Here is a 27,754-nt window from a genome sequence, read left to right on the forward strand (position 1 = left end):
GCCTATTGGCTGGGATCTTGGTGGCCGCCTGTGCCGACGCTTCCCATTGGCTGCCGGCCTTGGTGCGCTTTCACACGTTCCCAAAGGCTGTTCTTTACGTTATTGTTGTGAACAAGTTGCAAAGCGGAGTGGCTTATTTTGATTTTGTTTTTCCAAGTGTTGGGAAGGCGGGTGGGTTGCTGAGCAGGAGCGACCAACCAGCGCCTATGGGGTGAGTACCTAGCTCATTCCCAACGGCTTCCATTTTTTCTCCCCCTGCGCCAAAAGAAATAAAAATAAAGGAGCAATCGGGATCCCCCTCGCTTTAGAGATCAGGTGCATATTATTTTATTATCCGCCCCATATCATATATGATTTCTTTGCACCCCGCAACGGATGCGCACACCTCTCCCCAGGTCCAGGAATAGCTTGCTCGCCCGACTGTCAACTGGATGTCTAAAGAAAAGCAGATCTGAACTAGCATCCCTCCCCACTCCCCTGCACCCAGCACCATCACCAGAGCCCGTAAGAACATAAGAAGAGCCCTGCTGGATCAAACCAGCCGCCCATCTGCTCACAGTGTCCAGATGCCCATTAAGAACCCAGGAAACAGGTAGACTGGCCCTGGCCCTGGAGGTTCCACAACAAGAGCATTAGAAGAGCCTGGCTACTGGATCAGAACAGCAGCCCATCCAGTCCAGCATCCTGTTCCCATAGTGGCCAGCCACATGCCCCAATGGGAAGCCCGCAAGAGACTCTCGCCACTTGCGGTTTCCAGAAGCTAGTGTTCAGAGGCACATCACTGCCTCCGACAGTGGAAGGGGACAGCATAGTCATCGGGGTCAGTAGTCACTGATACCCTTATTTCGCATGCATTTGTCTAATGCTCTTTTAAAGCCACACAAGGCTGGTGGCCATCAGTACACTTTGTGGGAGAGAGTTCCACAGTTGAGATGCGCTACGCAAAGAAAGGCTTTCCTTTTATCTATGGGTGGTGCTGTGGCCTAAACCACTGAGCCTCTTGGGCTTGCCGATCGGAAGGTCGGCGGTTCGAATCCCCACGACGGGGCGAGCTCCTGTTGCTCTGTCCCAGCTCCTGCCAACCTAGCAGTTCGAAAGCACGCCAGTGCAAGTAGATAAATAGGTACCGCTCCGACGGGAAGGTAAACGGCATTTCCGTGCGCTCTGGCACTCGTCACGGTCCTCCGTGTGCCTGTAGCGGTTTAGTCATGCTGGCCACATGACCCGGAAAACTGTCTGTGGACAAACGCCAGCTCCCTCAGCCTGAAAGCGAGATGAGCGCCGCAACCCCAGAGTCACCTTTGACTGGACTTAACCGTTCAGGGGTCCTAGCGGCAGCTAGACTGATGACTGGGAGCAGCTGCCAAGACCACATAACACCGGTCTTGAAAGACCTACATTGGCTCCCAGTACGTTTCCGAGCACAATTCAAAGTGTTGGTGCTGACCTTTAAAGCCCTAAACGGCCTCGGTCCAGTATACCTGAAGGAGCGTCTCCACCCCCATCGTTCAGCCCGGACACTGAGATCCAGCGCTGAGGGCCTTCTGGCGGTTCCCTCCCTGCGAGAAGCCAAGTTACAGGGAACCAGGCAGAGGGCCTTCTCGGTAGTGGAACGCCCTCCCACCAGATGTCAAAGAGAAAAACAACTACCAGACTTTTAGAAGACATCTGAAGGCAGCCCTGTTTAGGGAGGCTTTTAATGTTTAATAGATTGTTGCATTTTAATATTCTGTTGGAAGCTGCCCAGAGTGGTTGGGGAAACCCGGACAGATGGGTGGGGTATAAATAAATTTATTATTATTATTATTATTATTATTATTATTATTATTATTATTATTATTACCTTACCTGAACCTTCCAGTGTTCACCTTCATTCGATGTCCCCGAGTTACAGTGTTATAAGAGAGGGAGGAAAAAGTTTCTGTTCACTTTTTCCAGGGTTCATGAGAGTCCTCCTTGCTGTGTTTTTCCAACAACTGAGATTCAGAATCATTGCTGCCTCTGGTGGAGAGAAATCATAACCATCATCTGTTAACGGTTGTAGTTTTGGTGATTCTTTTTTAGTGTCTTGGAAGGGAGAAGGGTTTATAGGGTGTGAAAACATTGTGTCTGCTATCTTGTAGCGTCCCAGGCTCGCAGGAGATTAATTTCCCTCCTCCTGTTGTTGTGTCTGCTGAACTGCCAAGGATTTTCCCAGAGTGTGCTCGGGAAAAATCGGCTGGCTGAGACACAGCAATGCACAATACAAGTGTGTTATATGGATTTGCAGGATTTGCGTTCTCACACCTGCCCCTCACGCAATATTTCCATCTCTGCCCCATGAATTCTGGGGGTTTTTTTTCCATTTGCAAATGCTCTTTTCAGGAAAAACACCGGCTCCGTCCGTGTTCTCCCTTATAAGGAAAGATCGCCACGTTTGGGACTCTTTTGTTTAGAGAAAAGGCGACACGGTTTATAAAATGGAGGAAGTGAGTAGAGGAAAGCTTTTTATCCCTCATGACACCAGACGTTGTGGAAGTGCAGTGAAGCTGAATGTTGGAAGATTCAGGACAGATAAACATTTGGCGCTTAGTTAGGACTGTGGAACTCATGGCCACCGGAGGCAGCGAGAATGGAGGGAAGTCAGTGTGCAACTGTGCATGCACACGAAAGCTCATACCAAGAACAAACTTAGTTGGTCTCTAGGTGCTACTGGAAGGAATTTTTTTATTTTGTTTTGTTTCAGCACCAAAGTGACCTCCTTGGGGCACAAGCCTGGGCAGCGTGTCTGGAGGTCGTGGGGCTGCACAGACAGCAAGACCCACCCCCCTCAGCCTCACTGATGTAGTCAAAAAGAAAACAGCAATACATTTGACACCAGCTTGGCTGCAGGAGTTGCCGGAAAGAGGCGTACAAGGCAATTGGATGGGGTTCCACTCTGGATTTGTGTAGGCTTGACTCCTTAGCAGTTTCTTCTCCTGAAGACAGAGGTATAGGATCAGATGGGCTCCCTTCCCAGGTGCACGAGCCCCACCTGCCCCTCACTTCCTTCTACACCAGGGGTCAGCAAACCTTTTCAGCAGGGGGCCGGTCCACTGTCCCTCAGACCTTTTGGGGGGGCCGGACTATATTTTGGAAAAAATAATAATGAACCAATTCCTATGCCCCACAAATAACCCAGAGATTCACATTCTGCTCATGTAAAAACACGCAGATTCCTGGACCGTCCGTGGGCCAGATTTAGAAGGCGAATGGGCTGGATCTGGCCCCCGGGCCTTAGTTTGCCTACCCATGTTCTACAGCCTTCTTGACCATTGGACCCACTCTTGGTCTCGTATGCTCAGTCCGCTGGAGCCTGTATTTGCATGCAGGGGAAGCCCCTAACTCACTGAGGGTTTGAGACCCATTGATTTCCCTCATCTGCTTTAGCCAGCCAGTTAAAGCTGTTTCCCGGGGTGTGGGTGCTGTCGCATGCCGGCAGCTTCTGGGAGCCACAGGTGAGAGCTGAGTGCTGGGTGGGGATTCAAGGTGGACAAACTGCCCCAGAAGGAGCCTGACGTGCCCCCCCCCATCAGAGGCACTGCCCCTCCCCTAACACCCCACCACCAACTCTGATGGCTTTATAAGATTGGACAGATTCATGGAGGACAGGGCTATTGAACAGCCTGGATAGCTCAGTTGGTTAGAGCGTGGTGCGCCAAGGTTGCAGGTTCAATCCCCATATGGGACAGCTGAGTATTCCTATGATCAACCTGAGAGTCCCATGGACTGCAAGAAGATCAAACCTATCCATTCTTAAGGAAATCAGCCCTGAGTGCTCCCTGGGAGGACAGATCCTGAAGCTGAGGCTCCAATACTTTGGCCACCTCATGAGAAGAGAAGACTCCCTGGAAAAGACCCTGATGCTGGGAAAGATGGAGGGCACAAGGAGAAGGGGACGACAGAGGACGAGATGGTTGGACAGTGTTCTCGAAGCTACCAACATGAGTCTGACCAAACTGCAAGAGGCAGTTTGAGACAGGAGTGCCTGGCGTGCTCTGGTCCATGAGGTCACGAAGAGTCGGACACGACTAAACAACTAAACAACAACAAACATGATCAATGGCTACTAGCCTCAATGGCTCTGTGATGTTTTTGAATCCCACAGGAGGTGGAGAGTTGCTTTTGTGGTCAGATCCTGCTTTCTGGTTCCCCAGTGGCCACCTTGAGGACAGGGTGCTGGACAAGATGGGCCATTGGCCTGATCTAGCAGGCTCTTCCTATGTTCCCCTTAAACTTCTGGTGCTTATTTTCTGAATTAAAATCGGAATTGTCGGTGACTCTCGCATCTCCCCAAAACGGTTGACCTGGGGTAATCAGTGTGAATGGTTACCCTCCGGAGATTGTGGATTACAATTCCCATCATCCCTGAATTTGGGCAATGCTGGATGGGGCTGGTGGGGTACACAAAAGTCTGGCGGGTGCAGCCTTAAGAGAGCCCTCAGCCTGAACTACTTTGCAGGGTTGTTGTGCAGGTTAAGAAGGGGGAGAATCCTTCATTCTTTGTAGGAAGGGTGAGCAAAAAAAAAAGGTAACAGATACTAAGTAAATGAAGGAGGCAAAATTTGGGCAATGAATCACCCTGAGATACAGAGGACAGGTGCCTCCACAGCTAGTATTTTGGGGTTTTTTGCCTCATGAAAGACTTTTACACATTCAGTCAGTCTGACACTTTAGTCTGTGACTGGCACGCACTTTCGGAAATGTTGATATGGACTTTCTGGCTCAAGTCAAGGTTCCTGCTGCCTGATTTTGACGCCAACAGGCTGGAATTCAACAGGTGCAGTTCCAAACTCTATTCCCCCCCCCCCGACCTGGGATACAACCATGTGGGGAGCCAAGGCCTGTGGATTGGTGGGAGGAAAGAGAGACTGCACACTGATCTTTTATAAGTCTCAGGAGAGAGGTAATAACCAACTGATGTTATTGTTCCAGTTACAGGTAGGTAGCCATGTTGGTCTGCCATAGTCAAAAAATAAAAAATTCCTTCCAGTAGCACCTTAGAGACCAACTAAGTTTGTTCTTGGTATGAGCTTTCATGTGCATGCACACGAAAGCTCATACCAAGAACAAACTTGGTTGGTCTTTAAGGTGCTACTGGAAGGATTTTTTTATTTTTTGTTTTATTGTTATTGTTGTTAAGTTCTGGAAGAGAGAAGAAGGGGTAAAGGGGTGATCCTAGCTATGGTTGCCCAGATTGGGAAAGGAAGCAGGATCTTGTGAATAAAGCACGGATGGGGGGGGTCCTCAGGTCTGGGCATTGAATGTGGCCCTCCAGACTTCTTTCTCTGGCCCTCGGTGCATTTCCCAGGCCTTCACTGGCCCTGCTTCATGCTAGGTTTTTTTTTGAAGAGGCTGACCACTGGAATGTGTCCTCAAACTCTGCACATGCCCCTCGCTTCCCTGCACAGAGGATAGAGAGGTAGGTGCAGGTGTAGAAACTCACCTGCCATACAAAGGTGAAATTTGCATCTGTTGCCCTGCCTACTTCCCCTTAGCTCCTCCCACCCCTCAGACTTGGGTTACAGGTCGGAGTGCAGTGTGGCAGCTTACAGTGCCTGGGAATTCAGGGATATCTTTTTTTAAAAAAAAAAATTAAGTTGTGTGTCCTTGTTTCTCAATTTGATTCTTTTACATGGTTTTATATGTCCTTGCATTGCTGTTATTTTTACTGATTATAGTTTAGCAATTATTACAATTGTTAAGAGTGGATTTGCTTAATCATCATTTTCTGATTTTTAATTTTGCCGTTTGCTGTTATATTCTAATGGATTGCTGAGCATCGCTTTCTTGGATATAAGCTGTTCGTTCCAAAGTCTTTATTATTACATTTCCATATTGGACCAGATTGTTATCAGGAGCGTTTGTGTGTGACCTCTGGCTGCAGCCTATTTTGTTCTTTCTTCGACTTTGCAAACCCGCCTCGCTCGCGCGTAGTAATCTAGCAAGGCGGCATGCAGGTCGAAAGTGAAATGAACCGAGGTGGGCAACAAGTACAGGGTTCGAATCCCCACTCAGCCACCCGCGCCCTTCTCCACACCCAGCCTACCTCCCAGGGTTGTTGTAAGGACCAAACTGGGGGAAGGGAAGCGTGTTCTCCCGGGATAAGAAAGATGGGGTCGAATAAATGTCAATAAATATCTAGTTCTGTGAAGAGAGAGGCGGAAGATGGGGAAGCCTTTCCCCCGTGGCGGGAGGGTAGGGGCTGCGCTCAGCCTGACCCCGGTGGAGAATTCGCTATTTGCTTTCCCCGATCTCCCTCCCTCTCCCTCTTTCTCTCCCCCCGAGGCGAAGCTGCGGCTGACAGCATGACTAGCAGGCAGGCGATTGTCTGGCTCGGCTGTGTTTAGTCTGCGCCTTCGCCGCCGCCTCCTTCTTCCCGGTCTTTCGCTCCCATTTGGAAAAAGAGAGCGCAAGAGAGAGCGCTCCTCTCCAAACCAGACGCGCGTCCCGCCGCCTTAAAGGGGGGGGGGGGCTTTATGCGCCTGCCACGTCCAGGGGAGCATGCCTGAGCCCCGGGGACGGCATCCGTGCACCCCGGAGAGGGATCGCCGATAGCCGGTGAGTTTCCCCCCCCCCTGTTTGATTTGGCAGGATCTCCCCCATCGCTGCCCCCCCACCCTTCCAAGCCACTTCTGGGCACCGGGGTCCGGAGTTTCCTCTCCTCAAGCTTCAGGTCGCTGCCCCTCTCTTTCCCTATCCTCCACCCCACTTCTCGGGGGGGGGGGGCCGTGGCACCTCATCTGCTTGGCCTGCTGAAAGTCCCAGGGGGCATCTCCAGGTAGGGCTGGGGGGAGAGGCCCCCGCCTGAAACCGCGGAGAGGCTTTGTGCTTTGTCCAGAACGATGAGGGCTAGAAGCTTGCATTGTTTCACGGGGAAGGCTGCAGCTCGGTGGCTTTGCACGCAGGGCATGGGGAGATGCACTCACAAACCCCCTCCTGCCTGAAGCCCTAGAGAGCTGCTGCCGGTCAGTGTTGACAATACTGAGCTAGATAGACCAACCGTCTGACTCAGTGTAAGGCAGTTTCTTGTGTTTCTGTGTCATTTCAAGATGATTCCCCACTCTGAGTCTCTGTACCTGGATGTGCTGCATTGGGGGGCATTTATATTGTTTGACTGGGCTGCATTATCCTGACCAGCTTTGACCCATGCTTGGGCCCAAAGAGAAAGAACCCAGGAGTCCGGGCCCTCACATTTCCCTCTCCCCTACTCGGCACCACGAGCCTTCCCTCTGCTCACCTCTAACCACTAGGCTCTACTTCTCTTCTGTGCGAAAGAACCCTGGGTTGAGTTTGATGCTCTTCCTGCCCTGAGCAGACACAGTGAAACAAACCAGGCTACTTTTTAACTGCTCATTTCAATGTGTGTCTACTCGGCGTAGGATAAACACTGCACCCCAATATTATTTTATCTTTTTAAAGAAAGCGGCCCACCCAGAACATGGAAGACAAAAACAAAACCCCTGCTCGATCTGCTCCTTTCCCCTTTTCTCTTCCCCCAGGGAGCTCAGACTGGTGAATAAATATCCTTCTCTTCTGAAACTTATTAAAGGGCAGGGAATCTTGCACGTGACCCATCCACAGTCTCCAGTTTTTCTGCCGCGATGGCTGGGCGTCACTCCTCCCTGTCGCTCCTTCCAAAGTTACAGAGAGGAATCCTTTCCCCCCTCGCATGACTCCCGTCATCCTGGCACAAGCGCGTTCCTTTATTGCTGCTACATCTGTTCTTGTTTTAGGTGGGTGGCGGTCACCTCCCCAAATGTGGCCTTACCCCAAGTCAAAACGTTGGTCTGTTCAGCTCGGACTGGCAGTGACTCTTCAGACCCCGGGGTCTCTCTCTGCCCTACCTGGGGATGCCATGGGAGCGGTGGGGGGACAGACTCAGGGTATCTTCTGTGTGTGCAAAGCCAGTGACTTTATGACCTTTCCCTTAAATGTAACGCTAAGCTTCTAGTCCTCACTGTCAAATTATTCTATGTTGAGATTCCTGCCTTGCAGGGGGTTGGACTAGATCAGGGTTGGCCAACTCCAAAGAGACTGCGATCTACTCACAGAGTTAAAAACTGGCAGTGATCTACCCCCTTTTTTTAGGGTTCAGGTCAAAGTTGTTGAGTTTTTTCAGGGAGGATGTAAAATGTTGAGGTTTTTTTAGGGGAGCTATAGGAGACTCTTGAGAGTCCCATGGACTGCAAGAAGATCAAACCTATCCATTCTCAAGGAAATCGGCCCTGAGTGCTCACTAGAAGGACAGATCCTGAAGTTGAGGCTCCAGTACTTTGGCCACCTCATGAGAAGAGAAGACTCCCTGGAAAAGACCCTGATGTTGGGAAAGATGGAGGGCACAAGGAGAAGGGGACGACAGAGGATGAGGTGGTGGGACAGTGTTCTCGAAGCGACTGGCATGAGTTTGGCCAAACTGCGGGAGGCAGTGGAAGACAGGAGTGCCTGGCGTGCTCTGGTCCATGGGGTCATGAAGAGTCGGACACGACTGAACGACTGACCAACAACAACAACAACAACAACAACAACATAGTTGTTCAGCTTCTCTGGGGGGAACCAATGATCTACCAGTGATCTACCGCAGATGTCAAGTGATCTACCGGTAGATCACGATCTACCTGTTGGACATGCCTGGACTAGATGAACCTTGGGGTCCCAAATCTACAATTCTAATAAAGGCCTGATATAAATGCAGATGTAGGAAGCTGCCCTGTGCTGACTCAGACCATTGCTCCGTCCGGCTCAGTGGTGACTGTTTTTCCACCTCACTCCTTCCAAAGATTTTTGTCTTATGTCTCACGTAGGTTCGTTTCTGGCTTAGATATATCTTTGACCAGCGTGGCCGGTCAGTTACATTCCAAAGAACCTCAGCTTTCTTCCCTTTCTAAGCCGGGCAAACGTATACTTGCTCTCATGGTTCTAAGCAATGGTAGAAGATAGGCGGGGGGAATCTCAGAAAGCCTCGGGGAGTTTCCGAATGACGTGCCCGTCCTTTAGAAGAGAACCGGTGGCTCTCCAGACGTCGCTCGACTACAACTCCCATTATCCCTGACCGCTGGGTGCGCTGCATGATGGGAGTTGGAGTCCAACAATATTTGGAGAGTTCCCTGTCCTGTTTTAGAAGGCGGATACTTCAGAGCCTTGCACATGGCCCCTTATCTCTGCTCTCTGTGAATTCCAGAATAATTCCTGGAAAGTAGTAAAAGCATTTGCATAATAAATTGGGTCAAGGCAACGGAGGTTTTGTTGAAAATCTGCATAACGTAAACATGCTTATATAAAGTGTAGTGCATGCAGCCCTCTTCCTGAGTTGTAATACTCTGAAGGGACCCAGTTTGGGGGGGGGTGTATAGTAGGGGAGGGAGATATATATAAACTGGAACATTGCCAGTCCTGACCCAAATCTCTGCTCCAGTCCTTAAGAACCTAAGAAGATATTTGTTAGGTCAAATGCCCATCTAGCCCAACATCCTGACTTTGACAGTGAGAAGACAGGAAGCCCACAAGCAACAGCCCACCCCTGCTCTCTCTTCCTAGTATCTGGCCTTTGGAGGTAGACTGCGTCTGAATAGGGAGGCTTCATTCTCAACAGCCATGGCTATTTCTGTAAGGAGAGCCCTGCCATTTATTTCTTCTCTCTGGTTCCTGTTCCTTCTCCAGTTGCCGACCCGCCAACCCTCTTATCTCATGTTCCCAAATCTTTGGTGTGTAGGACTTTATCAAAAGTTCGTGGGTTTTTTTTAAGCCCACAAAAATGACTGCATCCACCTCTATAAGCTCATTGACACTCTCAAAACTCTCTCGGCTTAGTGTGATAGGACCTATCCTTCAAGCAGCCATGCTGGTTCTGCTTCAGCGAGGCTTGTTCTTCTTCGGTTCGCTAGTTAATTCTGTCTTCAGCAAGGCTTTCTACCAGTTTTCCTGAATCTATTTAAAGAAAGGAAGAAAATATTATTGTAAGTTTGTTTACTAAAATAATTTTGTAAGTTTATTTACTAAAAGAGTTTTGTCAGCCAAAAACAAACAAACAAACGCTTCTGGAGCATCTTAGAAGTTCATTAAAAACAGAAAAGAAACCCAATCTCTGTCCTCAGGTTTATAATCTAATAAAACACAGCATGGTGTTTTGAGTCTGGAGGCTGCCAGCCTTTTGAAACACTGCCTGCTGGAGCATTGAGCAGCTCTTGAATAAAGTGTTCCCGCCCTGTACCTTGACAGATTCGGACAAGCCATTGTTTATTTAATTATTTTATTTTGTGAAATTTAGACACTGCTCAATTGTAAAAAAAAAAAAGAAAGAAAAACTCGAGAGGTCTGCAAAGAAAAGAATAAAGAAATCCAAGGTAGCTCAGCTGGGTAGAGCTCGGTACTGATAATGCCAAGGTCGCAGGTTCGATCCCCAATGGGACAGCTACATTGCAGTGGGGTCAGACTAGATGCTCCTCAAGGTCCCTTTCCTATTCTATGATTCTAATAAAATTATCATGTTTTTTTGGGGGGGGGGGTCTATTGTCATTTTAACTTTTCGAAAGTCTTAAGCTATTGTCAAATTTTCCTACTGATGATTTTGTTGCTTTATCCCCCCGCCCCCCCCCCACAAACTGCTTTGAAACAAAATGAATAAAATGATTCAAAGAATTAAATGAAAAACAGATTAAAACACACATCAGTGTTCTGGATACCCAGAAGGGAAGGGTCCTGCCTGATATCAAGAGGCAGTGAGTTCCAAAGGTGGTACTGCATTAAAAGATCAATTTCTTCCTTGGGCAACCTGACAAATTATGTATCTCCTTTTTTAAAAAAAAAATTAGATGTGGGGGAGGCTGATGTCTGTCTGCTTGGCTTCTCCCTACCCCCACCCCCATCCAGAGAGACGCTTCTCCCGCCATGTCCCTGAACCAACCCAGCAGCAGCGATGCGTGCCTGAGCATTGTGCACAGCCTGATGTGCCACCGGCAGGGTGGGGAGAACGAGTCGTTCGCCAAGCGGGCCATCGAGAGCCTGGTCAAGAAGCTGAAGGAGAAGAAGGACGAGCTGGACTCCCTCATCACGGCCATCACCACCAACGGCACACATCCCAGCAAGTGCGTCACGATCCAACGCACCCTCGATGGCCGCCTGCAGGTAAACCTGTGGTGTTGGGGGTTTTTTGGGGGGGGCACAGCTGGTGCATGGGAACAACAGCACCAGCACCGCCTCACCACCTCAGCCATTACCATCTCCCCACTGAGGCCACATTCACACGACACATTTAAAGAACTATGATACCACTTTATTTTATTTTTTTTAATTAGATTTGTAACAATACCAAATATATACAGCGGATGCTCGGGTTGCAAATGTGTTCAGTGCAGGAGGCACATTTGCAACCCACAGTGCCGCTTCTGAGCACGTGCGGGTTGCGATTCGGCGCATGCACGAAGCGCGATTTAGTGCTTCTGTGCATGCGCCAGCGCCGAAACCCAGAAGTAACCCGTTCCTGTACTTTTGGGTTGGGCGCGAGCACAACCCAAAAAAAACGTGACCCGCAGCATTCGCAACATGAGGTACAGGTGAAACTCGAAAAATTTGAATATCATGGAAAAGTTCATTTCTTTCAGTAATTCAACTTAAAAGGTGAAACTAATATATGAAATATACAAAGCGAGATATGTCAATCTCAACTTTGGGGTTCTCACCAGCTGTACGCCATAATCATCACAATTATAACAAATAAAGGCTTGACGTATCTCGCTTTGCATGTCATGAGTCTATCTCATATATTAAACTCCAGTAGCTAATGAAAACGATTGCTTACATAAATGGACTTTTCCACGATATTCTAATTTTTCGAGTTTCACCTGTATGACTGTAACCACATTTTGAGATTTCTCTGAATCTTGCGACTTCCCCCCAATCTATCCTGTCAGCGGGTCCTAATGTCAGCATTTTCAACTGCCTGTTATATCCTCGCCGTGTGTTTTATATCTATCCATATTATCCACCTTATTTGTTACGTTGCAAGTGTGATTAAAATCCTGCTAATGTTTTCATCTGCTTACAGCGGTCTCTTAAGTAAGTTATAAAATTTTCCCATTCTTTCTTGAAGTTTTTGTCTTCTTGGTACCACTTTAAACACCCATGGCTCCCCCCTCAAAGGATTCTGGGAGCTGTTGTTTGTTAAGGTTGCTGGGAGTTGCTGGCAGGTCTTCTCACAAAGCTACAACTCCCAGATTCGGTCCCTCTTCCCAGGGAACTCTGGGAACTGTGGTTTTCTGAGGGGAGCAGGGGTCTCCTGACAACTCGCAGCACCCTTAACAAACTACGGTTCCCAGGGGCACACTAAATGCACCGTGCAGTTGCATTCAACTAAGTTCCAAAGAATCCTGGGAACTGTAGTTTGTTAAGGATGCTGAGAGTTGCGAGGAGGCCTCGCTTATTCTCCCCACAGTTCTCAGAGTGGTTTAGCCCCTCTTCACAGGAGTATTGAAATTTGCATCAGTGTGTGGCCTACTGTCAAAGTACTCTTGCTTCCCACTTGGTCTGAGAGGTTGGGCTTACATTAACATATATTAATGGACGTTTCAGAGGTTGGGGGAGCCCAAGGCCCTCCAGATGATGTTGGACTACAGTTCCCATCAGCTAGGGTTGTGCACAGCTAGGCTGTGCTAGGGTTCCTATCATGGCTAGGGTTGCCATATTCCCAAAAGTGAAAGTCCGGACAAAGTTGTTGACCACCCTTCCCCCATTTCTGTCTTAAACAACGAGAGACTCAGAACTGCCAAGACCGACAGATATTTTGAACTACAACTCCCATCATCCCTGATCATTGACTGTGCTAGCCAGGGGCTAGCCAGTGTGTGTGTGGGGGGGGGGAGTCCTGGAGAAGATCCAGCCAATGGGTGCCCATCCAGCCCAGCATCCTGTTCTCACAGCGGCCAATCGGATGCCCTAATGCAGGGGTGGCCAACTTCCAAGAGACTGTGATCTACTCACAGAGTTAACGACTGGCAGTGATCTACCCCCTTTTTGGGGGTTCAGGTCAAAGTTGCTGAGCATTTTTAGGGAGGAGGAAAGCCCCATTTTGGGGGGGGGTGCAGGGCAAAAATTTTGAGATTTTTTTAGGGGAGCCAAATTTTTTGGGCTTCTTTGGGGGGAGCCAGTGATCTACCAGTGATCTACCACAGATGTCCAGTGATCTACCAGTAGATCACGATCTACCTGTTGGATGTGCCTGCCCTAATGCGAAACCCTGCAGCAGTGTCTGTGTGTGTGTGTGTGTGTGTGTGTGTGTGTGTTACAACCCCCTGCGATACAAATAAGGAAGGAGATTTAAGTCCAGGAGCCCCTGCCCCACATCTCCCAGGGATTGTTGAATCCCCTCTTGACCTACTTCTTTGCCTTGGGATTCTGCCTCTTGAAATCGGACAAAATAATAATGACCGTGATTGGGGTATCGGCGATTCGAATATAGCTATTGATTGGCAAAGAGGCTCCGAGGCAGTTTGAAGTATTAAACCAATTATATCTGTTTGCGCGCGCATCCCACGAGGAGGAAAAAGTAAATATCTCTTTAGAAAACAGCAGTGAAGATTTCCAACACAGAACCATTGCAAATCTAAATATAAGCAATCGTGTGCATTTTGTTGCTTTTCATTGTTGTTTTTATAGTTATTCGGTGTTATTCTTTGCCATTGTGAGGTGTTTTTTTGTGGGGTTTTTTAAAATCTAATACTGTATAACCCATTCTGGGACCTTAGGGTGAAGCGTTAGGGTTAATGAATTAAATTAAGAATAATACTTATATATTGGGGGGGGGAGGGCAGGACAAGGAAAGGCAGCAGCTGCATCTGTTTTTGTCTCCTTAAATCAGAGCCCACCCAAAGGGCGAAAAGCAAATCCTTCTCAAAGGCCTTGAAATTTTGGAGGGATTACTTTCTGGCTTGGATGGAAGCAGCGTGTTTGTCCCTTTTCTGACCCCTGCCCAACACATCACCAGATAAAGAGGACTCTTGAGGTTTCTTTTTGGGGGGGGGTCACTATGCCAAGGCCACCAACCCCTTCCCTTTTAACCCTCACCCCCAATCAAACAAATCTCTCTCTCTCTTTTTTTCTCTGCTAGCCACGCTGCGCCCCCTCCCTCCCTGTCTGCCCAGAGGATGAGTCACTGTCTGGTTCTTGAAGCCGTGGGGAAAGGGGGGGGGCTGTTGTTATGTCTGAATTCAGCGTCAGCCAGAAACCGTATGGGGAAAAATGAGTGCGAGGGCCCTGTCCACAACACACACACACACACACACACACACCCAAGGAAAGAAAGGAAGGTTCTTGCGGAGGGGATAAAACTATGCCTGTTTGTTTTGTGTTTTCTTGCATCGAGATGGAGGAAAATGGGGGTCGATTCCTTCCCCCCCTTTGCTGCGGGATACATGGAATTTGAGAGATTTTACTTTCTTGGGCTCCATGATCACTGCAGATGGTGACAGCAGTCACGAAATGACACCTGCTTCTTGGGGGGGGAAAGCAATGACAAACCTAGACAGCATCTTAAAAAGCAGAGACATCACCTTGCCGACAAAGGTCCGTATAGTTAAAGCTATGGTTTTCCCAGTAGTAATGTACGGAAGTGAGAGCTGGACCATAAAGAAGACTGATCGCCGAAGAATTGATGCTTTTGGAATTATGGTGCTGGAGGAGACTCTTGAGAGTCCCATGGACTGCAAGAAGATCAAACCTATCCATTCTGAAGGAAATCAGCCCTGAGTGCTCACTGGAAGGACAGATCCTGAAGCTGAGGCTCCAGTACTTTGGCCACCTCATGAGAAGAGAAGACTCCCTGGAAAAGACCCTGATGTTGGGGAAGATGGAGGGCACAAGGAGAAGGGGGCAACCGAGGACGAGATGGTTGGACAGTGTTCTCGAAGCGACTGGCATGAGTGTGGCCAAACTGCGAGAGGCAGTGAAGGATAGGCGTGCCTGGCGTGCTCTGGTCCATGGGGTCACAAAGAGTCGGACACGACTGAACGACTGAACAACAACAACAACATGGAATTTGCAGCTCTGGCAACAGGAGTGCATGAGCAGTACGTTTCCGAGCACAATTCAGAGTGTTGGTGTTGACCTTTAAAGCCCTAAATGGCCTCGGCCCAGTATACCCTGTAATAGGAAAATCTGCCCTTATTCCCTTATGGGGTACACAAGAGCCCTTGCAAAGTCCTTTGCAGGTTCTCCATTGGTAGGAGTAAAAAAAACAGAGGCCAACCAGAGAAGATTGAGAAGCAAAGCAGCTAGTAAGCTTGATCTTTATTGAAGCTGTTGCAACAATGGTGTTTCTCAGGGGAAAAGACCCAGAACAATGCCCGCATGCTCTTATAAAGAAATTTCAAAATCCCTCACGGAGTCTAGCCCAACCCCAGAAACAGCATCCAATCAACAGAAGAGATTTAACCCAAGACCACCACCCCCCAGATACATCAGAGCTACATCACAAATTGGGGTGGTCAGAGGAGGTAACCTGGGAATTTTCCACACCTATGCCATCTCTCCTTGTCCCCTCCCAGACACACGTTTCTGCAAAACAAAAGGTTAGGGCTAATGGCTGTCCTTTGTGAGGGAAATGGCCCATCCTCAGGCAGAGACTTCTCACCTCCTCCCTGCAGATGATAACGCTTGGCCAGCTAGGAGTCAAAATGGAGTGAGGCCTGTCTTTCTGTGCTGTTTTCAGACATGTGGCCTTATTTGTTTGGTACATTAATAACTATTATAATATATATATATGAAAGACCTTGAAATTCTTACAACAACCCGAAGGAGCGTCTCTACTCCCATCGTTCAGTCCGGACACTGAGGTCCAGCTCTAAGGAGGGCCTTCTGGCGGTTTCCCTCACTGCAAAAAGTGAGGTTACAGGGAACCAGGCAGAGGGCCTTCTCGGTGGTGGCGCCCGCCCTGTGGAACGCCCTCTCACCAGATGTCAAGGAGATAAGCAACTATCTGACTTTTAGAAGACAGCTGAAGGCAGCCCTGTTTAGGGATGTTTTTAACGTTTGATGTTTTATTCTGTTTTTAGTGTTCTGTTGGGAGCCGCCCAGAGCGGCTGGGAAAACCCAGCCAGATGGTCAGGGTTTAAATAATAAAAGAGGAGGAGGAGGAGGAGGAGGTCAGCGGAGGAGTGTGCCGAGATCCAGGCAACTCCATCCTGGCCGGAGCAGCTCCTTGACCCCGAATCGTGCTTCTGCCTTGTCTGGCTGCAGGATGTGTGAGTGTGTTGAAGCCAGACTACTCTACAAAGGCAACATTCATGGACCTCCGTTGCCCCCCCCCCACTTTGGACCTATGGCCCCGCCCACCACTGCAAGGTGGCCCTCAGCAGGTGGGAACACGGCCCTCAGTCTGAAGAAGATTCCCTGACTCTTCTCTATGGGGTCAGAGGTTCCCCCGGTCCATATCTGTGCTGCACGTGAGTTGAGAGCCCATGTGAAGCAATGTCGGGTCTAGGGCCTGGGAGACCTGGGTTCAAGTCCCCTCTCTGTCATTAAACCTGCTGGGCAACTTGGGGCCAGTTGCTGTCTGTCAGCGTGAACCTACCTCTCAGGGTTGCTGTGAGAATAAAATGTAGAGCGGGGAAAGCGCTTGTTGAGCTCTTCAGTGGAATATAAATGTAATAATAAATGTGTAAATAACCCCCTGCCGTACAGCAGAGGCCCTTGTGTCCTTTAAATCTGCTCCAGCTGGGCTCCTCTTACATACCCTCCAACATTTCTCTGATGAAAGTAAAGGTAAAGGGACCCCCTGACCATTAGGTCCAGTCGCGGACGACTCTGGGGTTGCGGCGCTCATCTCGCTTTATTGGCCGAGGGAGCCGGCGTACAGCTTCCGGGTCATGTGGCCAGCATGACAAAGCCGCTTCTGGCGAACCAGGGCAGCGCACGGAAACGCCGTTTACCTTCCCGCTGGAGCGGTACCTACTTATCTACTTGCACTTCGTGCTTTCAAACTGCAAGGTTGGCAGGAGCTGGGACCGAGCAACGGGAGCTCATCCCATCACGGGGATTCGAACCGCTGACCTTCTGATCGGCAAGCCCTAGGCTCTGTGGTTTACCCCACAGCGCCACCCGCGTCTCTCCAATGAAAATAGGAATGTCCTATTCCATAACTTTGATGGTGTTATTTATACCCCACACATCTGACTGGGTTGCCCCAGCTACTCTGGGCAGCTTCCAACATATATAAAAACGTAATAAAACGTTAAACATTTTTTTAAAAAACTTCCCTATATAGGGCTCCCTACAGATGTTGCATAGTTACTTATCTCCTTGGCTCGGGGGTCGCATAACTCCATACCCTCCAACATTTCTCTGATGTAAATAGGGGAAAGTGGGACGTTCGGGGATCAAATCAGAAACCGGGACGGCTTCTGAAAATCCTGAAAAATAGGGACACTTGGAGGGTCTGCATCTGCCCTTGCCATCTCCGCTCCTGCGCTAACGGTGTCCTCTGCCGTCTTTCTCCCCTCCACGTACCCCCCGCGACCAGGTGGCCGGGCGCAAAGGCTTCCCTCACGTGATCTACTCCCGCCTGTGGCGCTGGCCGGACTTGCACAAGAACGAGCTCAAGCACGTCAAGTTCTGCCAGTTCGCCTTTGACCTCAAGTACGACAGCGTCTGTGTCAACCCCTACCACTACGAGCGGGTGGTGTCTCCGGGCATCGGTGAGTGGGTCCCTCGTGGGCGGGCGTTCGCACACCCGGCGCCTACGGGAGCCGAGTACCCCCACAGCTGCCTCAGTGGATCTAGTTCGGAATAGGCCACTGGGCGGTCAAGAGCCGGGTGTGGGAGTTCAGGTTCGGGAATCCAATGCGGCCCTCTGGGTCTCCCTTTCCGGCCCTCAGAACACTCCCTCGCTGGCCCTTGCTTTGCACCCTCTCCTTGCATGGCTAGATCGCGCCTCTTGCATGGAGGACAGAGAGGGTTGTGTGGATGTGTGTAGCCCACTGTACGAAGGTGAATTTTGCACCCCTTTTGCCTCTGCTGCCCCCCCATCACGTGGCCCCCAAGAAGTTGCTCAGAAGGGGATACGGCCCTCCGAGAGGAAAGTTTCTCTGCCGCTGTTTCTGAGCCTCCTAACATCACCTCGGCTCCCAAGGCAAGCAGGCAAAGGGCACTTGGCTGTTTCCACCTGCCTTCCTACCTATCTGTAAATGGAAATATTCGACTCCACAGAGCACACAGTGGATATTAGCAGGTTGCTATGCCAACCGATCCAAATTTCTTACGCCCAGCCTGCCATCTCCACCGACTGAAGATTTGCCAGAACAGGAGGGCAGGAATTAAAAATAATAATAACCTACATCGTGTGCTCTGTGTTTTCATTATTTACCGCCCCGCTAAGATACTTTAACTTACAGATTTTCTACACAAGGTGTTTTCTGGATGAGACAATCTTCAGTTGCCCAGAGGCACCATGTCCTTAAATTCATTCTGGTGTTGCTTTTACAAACCACCTCATTCAGATGAAAATTGGCAGTGTACACGCTCTGAGGCAACTTGACTGTAGCTGCTTTTAAAAACAAAATATTAATTGCTTCACTGAGAGAAAATGTACTTTGCATGTCCTTGGAAGGTATTTGACCTTAGCAATGTGTGTGTGTGTGTACACATGGACAATTTGTCTCTCTGTTGCGTGCTGTCCGGACATGCTCAGAGGCAATTCGGCCACAGTTCGACTTGGAATGCAATTTTTTTTATCGTTTCGCTGAGGGAGAGTGTGTTTCTCTTTCGTAACCTTAGAATATCCCAGCCCTACTGAAAGGGTTCCCGAGCCAACTCTGCACGTGGTCAGAGGCACCCATCGCGGGGCACCAGGTCAGGGGTGGGTGGCAGAAAATACGTCAGCCTGTGTCATTTGGCCTAGGAGGTTAGCTGGGGAGAAGGGAGGGGGCTGGACCAGAAATGGTCCCACGCTGGCTCCTCGTTGAAATGTCAGTCAAATCGAGCCCCTAGGCCGGACATCTTAAAAGATGCCCAGCACACTTCTGGCCTCGGAGAATGTCGGCTGGAGCTCATGGGATATATAACACACCCACTCGCTTTTCTCTCTCGTTCTACAGGACTGAACATCCAGAATACAGGTGAGATACAATCCTTTGTTTTTCTGGATGATGGCCTAGGACAGGACTGGGGGCGGACCTCTGAAATTCCAGGTATTGCTGAACAACAACAACAACAATTTATATGCAATCTATCGGACAGGGTTGCCCCAGCCACTCTGGGCAGCTTCCAACAAAATACAGTCATGCCTTGGATCTCAAACGCCTTGTGACTCAAACGTTTCGTTTCCCGAACGCCGCAAACCCAGAAGCGAGTGTCCTGGTTTGCGAACGTTTTTTGGGAAGCCGGACGTCCGACGTGGCTTCCGGAACGGATTCCGTTCGAGAACCAAGGTATGACTGTATACAAAAACACAACAGAATATCACCTCATTGGAGCGTTCTGTTGATAATGCCGAGGTGGCAGGTTCGATCCCCATATGGGACACCTGCATATTCCTGCATTGCAGGGGGGTTGGGCTAGATGATCCTTGGGGTCCCTTCCGACTCTGCAATTCTATAATTCTATGAAAAGCTTCCCTGTACAGGGCTGCCTTCAGATGTCATTCTGAACAGCAGTTGCTGATTCAGCGGGCTTTTTTCCCCTCCCGTCTTCACTGTGTTTGAGCCGCCTCCTCTTCCCGCCCTCCTGCAGCGCCTCCGCCGCGGCTCGTGAAAGAGGAATTCATTCCCGACTGCATCCAGATGGAGGTCCCGACTCCTCCAACGGTAGATCACACGGGCCCTGTGATCAAGGCTGGCCACCCTCAGGCAGAGCCCTACCAGCCCTTATCGCCCCTGCAGCTTCCGGAACCACCCCATCCTACTGCTGGCATCTACCCTGCTTTGCCTTTATCTCCCCCAGGTATGTTCTTTTTCTTTTTGGGGGGCAGCAGCAGGGAGGAAGGGAGACATAAGTGAAAGGTAAAGGAACTGTTCTCGCCTTCTCTCAAGTGGGTTGGATTTGTGATGGAGAAATGCAATGTGATGGGGAAATGAAATATGTTGGGGAAATGTGGTGGTTCTGCAACGGGGAAATGCAATATGATAGGGGCAATGCAATAGACCTGTGATGGGGACATGCAATGTGACTGAGAAATGTAATACCGCATTTTTCGCTCTATAGGGCGCACCTTGTTTTTAGAGGAGGAAACCCAGGGAATTTTTTCCCCCCTGGTTTTCCTCCTCTAAAGCCCTGCTTTTTTGAAGATCAGCTAAAAGTTTAGCAACTTTTTTTGCAAAGGGAAAAACCCTGTTTTTTTGAGGATCAGCTAAAAGTTTTGCAGCTTTTTTTGCAAAGGGGGAAAAGCAAAGCTCCTTTTGCAAAGCGGGAAAAGCAAAGAAGAAAAGCCCCCTTTTATGGGGTTCAACTCATATTTCTGCGGCTTCTAAAGGAAAGGGAGCCTTTTCTACAGTTTCCAGACAGATAATCTAATCAGCCAGTCACATGTTGCTGGGGAAACAATCAACCTCCCTCTGCAGCACATTCAACAAAGGAGGGTGGGGCAAGAGGGCGGGACTGAAAGGGAGCCGGGACTCTTATCTCTCCCGTTCTCTTGCTGTTCAGCTGTTGAGCGGGGTCCTTTCAACACCCCCTTTTCTCTTTGTAAAATAAAAAGCATGGTCCTCTTTTGGCCCCTGCGCAATTCAGCTCCAGGGACCACCATTCGCTCCATAAGACGCACAGATATTTCCCCTTTTTAGGAGGAAAAAAGTGTGTCTCATGGAGCGAAAAATACAGTACGTTGGGAAAATGTAGTGGATCTGCAACGGGAAAATGCAATATGATGGGGGCAACGCAATGGATCTGCAATGGGGACATGCAATATGATGGGGGCAATGCAATGGATCTGCAATGGGGACATGCAATATGTTGGGGGCAACGCAATGGATCTGCAATGGGGACATGCAATATGACTGGGAAATGCAATGTGTTGGGGAAATGTGTTGGATCTGCAACGGGGAAATGCAATATGATAGAGGCAATGCAATGGATCTGTGATGGGGAAATGCGACATGTTGGTGAAATGTAAAAGAGAAATGCAATGTGATGGGGAAATGAAATGAATCTACCATAGTAGCTTGCAGATAAAATTGATCTCTCTCTTTCTCTCTCTCACGCTCACTCTTAGGCCCTCCTGGGGGGGCACTGCTCCCTCTCCTTCATGGTGAGGGTCTTCTTCAGATCTCCAGCCCCTCGCACCCCCCAGCCCCTTCTCCGGCTCCCCCGAGCTCCCAGCAAAATGGGTGTGCCCCCAAACTGCCCTACCAGAGTAAGTATAGGGTGCCATTGTCGGGCAGGGTGCAGGACGGATGCGTTCAAATGATAAGCTCTCACCTGTTTCTTCTCTTCCTTCCCTGGGCCTTTGGAAGATTCGGCAACCAGCTGGCCAGGGAACGGCAGCACCCCAAGCTACAGCTCCGGTGGGAGGAGCCAGGAGCCCACCCCGCCTCCGCTCCCCACTCCCCAGCAGCAGCAGAACGGACGGAGTTACCCTCAGCCTCCTCTTCACCATTCAAACCATTACTGTGCGTCTTGGCAAGCAAAGCAAAAAAGCAGGAGGTCCCTGGGTGTCTGCAGCACCGTTTTGGTTCCACTGCAGTTCACTTTCCCCCAAAAAACAGCATTGTTCACCTTGCTGCCCCCTGTGGTGGAATCATGTAACTGCACCTGCAGTTATACTACGTTATACGGTCCTGGATTCCACCAAAGAATCCCAGGAACCATAGTTGTTATAAATGCTGGGACTTGTTAGGAGACCCCTGTTCCCCTCACAGAACTACAATTCCCAAAGTGGTTTAAAGAGGCAGTCCCTCTTCCCTGGCAGTTCTGGGAAATGTAGCTCGGGGGGGGGGGGGCTTGGGATCTCGTTTTAGCAACTCTCAGCTCCCTTGACAAAACTACAGGTTCCCAAGATTCAGCTGGAGTCCAAGAACCCTGTTGGAACTACAACTCCCATCATCCCCGACTACTGGCCATGCTGACTGGGGGCTGCTGGGAGTTGGAGTCCAACAGTAGCTTTGAAGCTCACAGGTGGTTTAGGGAGCGTCTGTGGGCCAGGACTCCTGGGTTCAAACTTCCGCTCTGGGAAGCGAAGTAAGTTATAGCGAATGTAGGAAACAGAAGAGCAAAGTATTGGCATTTCTGTCCCTATTTACCCGCAAAACCCCTCCTTGCCTTATATTTCAGGGCCTGCTCATCACGGTTCGCCTCCTTACCAGTCGCCAGTATCCAGTCACCCTGGTAAGGGACGCAGCCTCCCTCATATGCCTTTTTCACTTCCCCCCCCCCCATTCCCACAATGGCCTGGATTTTTTTAAGTTGAATGCCCGGCTGCTCTCCCCAGGCCCTGAGTTCTGGTGCTCAATCGCCTATTTCGAGATGGACGTTCAAGTGGGCGAGATCTTCAAGGTGCCCGCCAACTGCGCCGTGGTCACTGTCGACGGATACGTGGACCCTTCGGGCGGCGACCGCTTCTGCCTGGGGCAGCTCTCGAACGTCCACCGCACCGACACCAGCGAGCGCGCCAGGTCAGGGCAGTGGGGAGGGAGAGGAAGGTGTGTGCAGAGAGTTTCCATCGCAAAAGAACCCTCCCGCTATTTCTGATGTCGAGGGCTTGAGTGCCAAAAGTGGCAGCGACCGGGCACAGAATGGGGTTTATCTTCAGGGTTCGGGGAGGGCGGCAAACGGCAGCTTTATCTAAACACCGAGCAGCACAAAATCATGGCTGTTGCAGGAAGCAGGTATCATTGACCGGCTGGATGCTAAGGAGTGGTGGGGAGGTACCAGCCGGGGAACCCCCAAGGGAACCCCCAGGGAAAGAAGGCTCAGAGCCTAGGGATTGGTGGTGGGGTGACGACGAGCGTTCGGGGGAAGCAGGTGGTGTCGGAAGCTGAAGAGGCAACAGGCTTTGACGAGCAGGGCGAATCTGTGGCAGAGAGGGGTCCGGAATCAGAGGCAGAAGCAGAAACTGGAGAGTAGGAATTCCAAGAGGCAGAGATTAGTCAGGCTGGTGGTGAAGTCAGGCTGGTCTCCCTCTCCTGCTGCAACAAACTCTCCTCTGGTTTCCCAGAACCCAGAAGAGGCATGAAAAGGGTGGAGAAGAAGTTCGTTTTCTGCAGGCACAGTCTCAGATTGCTTGGAGGAAACCTGAGAGAGGAGGCGGCGGCTTAGGCAGCTGTGGGAAGGAGGGGGCCTTCAGTCTCTGCAACTGCCTCGTAGGGGCAAGACCCACCGAAGAAGAATTGCCGTGCTTACTAGGCCTGGCACTCTTTAGCGGGTTCTGTGGCAGAGAGCAGTCTAGAATCAGAGGTCGAAGCGGAGGCTGGAGAAGGATTGGGGCAGGTTGCTGGGACACACAGAGAAATGAAAAGATAAGATAGTTGTGTGCAGAAATGGTTTGCGACTGCACGGGGAAAAACCGCGAGAGAGGAGGAGAAGCCTTAGAGAGGGATGGGAAGGTCTTTGCAACTGTGTCGTTGGGGCAAGACCTCCTAGGAAGAGTTGCTGAGACCACTAGGCCTGAGCTGTGGTTCGTTTCCTTGAATATAGATTTAACTACACTGGCCCTGAGTGATTTGTTGTTTCTTGTTGCTGACCTACCCCTGACTCAAGCCCTGACAGTGGGGGACAAGGAACCAGGCAGGAAGGGGAACGAAGTATTGGAGGAGGGTGAAAGGTTGTTTCCTGCTGCTCCAGAGAAGCGGACACGGAGCAATGGATTCAAACTACAAGAAAGAAGATTCCACCTAAACATTAGGAAGAACTTCCTGACAGTGAGAGCTGTTCGGCAGTGGGATTTGCTGTCAAGGAGTGTGGTGGAGTCTCCTTCTTTGGAGGTCTTTAAGCGGAGGCTTGACAGCCATCTGTCAGGAATGCTTTGGTGGTGTTTCCTGCTTGGCAGGGGGTTGGACTGGATGGCCCTTGTGGTCTCTTCCAACTCTATGATTCTATGTTTTCCAGGCTGCACATCGGGAAAGGAGTCCAGCTGCAGTGCCGTGGTGAAGGCGATGTCTGGATGCGGTGCCTGAGCGACCACGCCGTCTTCGTGCAGAGCTACTACCTGGACCGGGAGGCCGGGCGTGCTCCGGGGGACGCTGTGCACAAGATCTACCCTGGCGCCTACATCAAGGTCAGGGCGGGTGCTGTTTTTTTTGGAGGGCTCAGGAGCAAGAGGGTTGCTCAGCGCAAATCTAACAGGAAAGGACCATAGCTCAGAACATCTGCTTTGTGTGCCGAAGGTTCAATCCCCAGCTTCTCCACGTAGGGCTTGGAATGGACCCTTGCCTGGTACCTTGGAGAGCTGCTGCCGGACAGTGTAGACATTATAAAGCTGCATGGGCTGTTGGTTTGACTGAGTATAAAAATAAAGAAAATTTAAAAGCAATGTAACTGAATCATGTGTCTGAATAGGCTTGCTGGTGTCTGTGCACACCACAATTACCTCTGCCTGTCTAATTATTGTTATCATCATCTTATCATTTATATTATCACCTTGCCACCTTCCTGGTGGTATGGGTTGATGGCTGCCATCCCTCCTGAGCATTGCTCGCAGCAGGTGCTGAAGTTTCTAACGCAGAGTCCTCGCTCCTGCGTTTCCATGCAGGTCTTTGACCTTCGCCAGTGCCACCGCCAGATGCACCAACAAGCAGCGACAGCGCAGGCAGCGGCGGCGGCTCAGGCGGCGGCTGTGTCGGGGAGCATCCCTGGGCCTGGCTCCGTGGGGGGCATCGCACCAGCTGTGGGTAAGTGCCAAGTGGATTCACCCCCACTGAGGTGCAACAGCAGAAATAGGAGTTTGCTGTTAGACGGCGCTGGGCCAAGTGACTGGAGCGAGCCGGCAGTAAATCATACTGACCATGTTGGAGTTAACTCTTTATTAGCAAAGTACAGGATCTGCACAGACTTGGCCTAAGGAGCACAGGGACTCAACCCCAGTAGGTCTTTCTTGCCCCATGGATCAGTTGCCAAGACTAAAGGTCCCTGCCTCCCCACAGTTGTCTCTGTCTCCTGGGTCCTTCCCAAACAATCTGAGACTGTGTCTGTGTGCCTGTCTTTACTCCTCTGCCCTTTTCATGCCTCTTCTGGTTCTGGGAAACAAAGGAGGAAGGGAGCTTGTAGCAGGAGGGGGAGACACTCTTCACCAGTCGGACTCTATCCTGCCCTGCTTCAGTTTCTGCCTCTGATTTTGGACTTCTCTGTGCTACAGACTCTCCCTGCTCACAATGCCCTGTTGCCTCTTAGTTTTCCAACACCTTCTCTCCCCAGTTTTCTCCCTCTGACCACTCACCATTGTCCCACCACCAACCCCCAGGCTCTGAGCCTTCTTCCCTTGGGGGTTCCCCAGCTGGTTCCTCCTGCCATTCGTCTGTGTCCAACCAGCCAATGAATGCCAGCCATTAAAACGTGTCGGCAGTTGCTGTGGATAATGGGTTCTGGAGTCTCTCTGAAAAGAGAGCCAATTAACATTCACTTAAGGAGTGGGGAACCTCAGGTCCCAGTGGGGACAAATGCACACACACCCCCAGCCTCTCGAGACTCTCCCCATAGTGCACCACGTCAGCCACACCCCCTCTCTCAAAGCCACGCCCTTCAGTGTCCCTTTTCCCCACCTTGGGATGTGTCATTGAATTCTGATAATGACTCTGTCTTGCCTGGATGGGGGATAGAGAGCAAGGGGTGTGAATGAGAGAAAGATGGAGAGTAGAAACTGGTCTAGAGGTGAAACTCGAAAAATTAGAATATCGTGGAAAAGTCCATTTATGTAAGCAATTGTTTTCATTAGCTACTGGAGTTTAATATATGAGATAGACTCATGACATGCAAAGCAAGATACGTCAAGCCTTGGCTTGTTATAATTGTGATGATCATGGCGTACAACTGATAGAGAACCCCAAAGTTGAAATTGTTAATTTGGGGTTCTCTATCAGCTGTACGCCAGGATCATCACAATTATAACAAACAAAGGCTTGATATAGCTCGCTCTGCATGTCATGAGTCTATCTCATATATTAGTTTCACCTTTTAAGTTGAATTACTGAAAGAAATGAACCTTTCCATGATATTCTAATTTTTCGAGTTTCACCTGTAGTGGACAAAGGTTAAAATACAGAAGCACACAGTAGGGCTGGGTGATATATCGTCCCAAACTTGTTTGAAGCCCATATTGTGATACTAGTTTCATAATTTTTGACACGCCATTATATCGCGAATCGTGGGGTGTGTGGGTGTGTTATGCAAAAATCACAATGTGGGGGGAAACGTAAAGACAGCCAACGGTTCTCTTGATTCCTGCCGCCCCTGTTAACTTGGCCGGCTCAGCTCTGCCTCGCTGCCTCCTGCGGGGGGGCCAGCGGATCACAAGAGCAGGCACGAGCCAAAATCACAATGCGTAGGGTTTTCAAAAAGTCAAAATCCGGACACAAAGGTTGCTGAGCTTTTTAAGGAAAATGGGCAAAAATGGCACTGCCGACGTGGGTTGGCACATGTCCAGGTTTTTCCGAATAGTTCGCCGGTTTTCACTCAAACGCAGAGCTCCGTCCTTATTTTAGACACAGCAATATATCGGTATATCGCGATGTTTAGGTGGTGATTTATCACGATGTTGAAAACCAGGTATCACCCAGTGTGCTGCAGTAGCAGCGGCAGCCCAGCCTTGCACTCTTCCCTTTCTCTCCCGCTCAGGCCTCTCGGCGGCAGCTGGCATTGGCGTCGACGACCTCCGCCGCCTGTGCATCCTCCGGCTGAGCTTCGTCAAGGGCTGGGGGCCGGACTACCCCCGCCAGAGCATCAAACACACCCCCTGCTGGATCGAAGTGCACTTGCACCGTGCCCTGCAGCTCCTGGATGAGGTCCTCCACACCATGCCCTTAGCTGACCCGGGCTCCATCAACTAGATTAAAATGCAAGGCAAGGAAGACAGAGGGGTTCTCCCCGATCCCGCAGCCTCTGGGGTTTGCAGAGGGCGGGGATTGCCGCCGGCGCTGCGAAGGAGACTCTGGCCCCCATGCTCATGAAAGCAGTGGGGGGCAAGTTCCCTGGGGCCCCCGAAAGGACCGAGACGGCGGAATTTGCCCTCGAACATGCCCTGCCACCTTTCGAGGGGGTGCCGCGACTTTCTCTGTTCCCAGACCAGCGGCGGAATGAATGACTTCGAAGGGCGTCACCTTTCTGGCCATCTCAAAGGACTGGTCCATTTCTCTCCAGCTTTTCTCTTCTGGGTCGCTCCTGAGCGCCAACGACCCGGTTGCGGCTCGGCTGAGCAGCTGAGAATCGCCGGAGAATCTCCACACACCCCCCACACACACCTGAAAATCTGGCTCTTAATTAGAGACATTCTTCTAGGAGCCGGTCCTATCACTAGGTGGATGGAGGCAGAGGCCTCTCGGGCGGCAAATTCTGGGAGGCGGGGAATGGCAGCGAGGATGTGTGAGTGCAGAGCTGGACTTGCAGCCTGGGCTCCTTCGCAGCCCCTTAGCCCACCCTCAGCTGGCTTGCTGCCCTAGGAGAGGATGGTGTCCCGCTGCCGGCACTGAAGAAACATTCAACCACCAGTGGTGCTTCCCAGCACGTGAAATGAAGGGAGCCACAAGGACATATCTGGCCAGCTCTGATTTTTATGCTTTAAATCCCCAAACGGAGGCTGCAATACCAGTTAAAGTAATCGAGTCGAACG

The 27,754-nt window shown here is 50.3% G+C and overlaps 1 protein-coding gene across 2 annotated transcripts; it reads left to right on the plus strand.

Moving 5' to 3' along the window:
• Positions 1 to 98: 98 nt before the first annotated feature.
• LOC117038972 (mothers against decapentaplegic homolog 4-like) lies at positions 99 to 27,363 on the plus strand. 2 transcript variants are annotated; one of them, XM_033135982.1, is made up of 12 exons: positions 99 to 211; positions 10,888 to 11,142; positions 17,528 to 17,702; positions 19,101 to 19,121; positions 19,735 to 19,944; positions 21,212 to 21,352; positions 21,453 to 21,608; positions 22,270 to 22,323; positions 22,427 to 22,610; positions 24,043 to 24,211; positions 24,686 to 24,824; positions 26,764 to 27,363. In XM_033135982.1, exons 2-12 carry the CDS (start codon positions 10,906 to 10,908, stop codon positions 26,973 to 26,975), a joined length of 1,698 nt encoding a protein of 565 aa, XP_032991873.1. In that variant the 5' UTR covers positions 99 to 211; positions 10,888 to 10,905; the 3' UTR covers positions 26,976 to 27,363. The 2 variants fall into 2 exon arrangements, with proteins under 2 accessions (XP_032991873.1, XP_032991872.1); XM_033135981.1 differs by lacking the exon at positions 99 to 211 and adding an exon at positions 6,510 to 6,579.
• The last annotated feature ends 391 nt before the right edge of the window (positions 27,364 to 27,754 follow it).

This window comes from Lacerta agilis, chromosome 17 (assembly GCF_009819535.1).
Source record: "Lacerta agilis isolate rLacAgi1 chromosome 17, rLacAgi1.pri, whole genome shotgun sequence".
Lineage (NCBI taxonomy): Eukaryota > Metazoa > Chordata > Lepidosauria > Squamata > Lacertidae > Lacerta > Lacerta agilis.

Excerpts from the sequence above, each read along its gene's own strand:
- LOC117038972 (XM_033135982.1), top strand. The coding sequence starts at position 10,906 with ATGTCCCTGAACCAACCCAGCAGCAGCGATGCGTGCCTGAGCATTGTG. Across the intron at positions 11,143-17,527 it reads CCCTCGATGGCCGCCTGCAG|GTGGCCGGGCGCAAAGGCTT; the intron begins GTAAACCTGTGG and ends CCCCGCGACCAG. Across the intron at positions 24,212-24,685 it reads ACCCTGGCGCCTACATCAAG|GTCTTTGACCTTCGCCAGTG; the intron begins GTCAGGGCGGGT and ends GTTTCCATGCAG.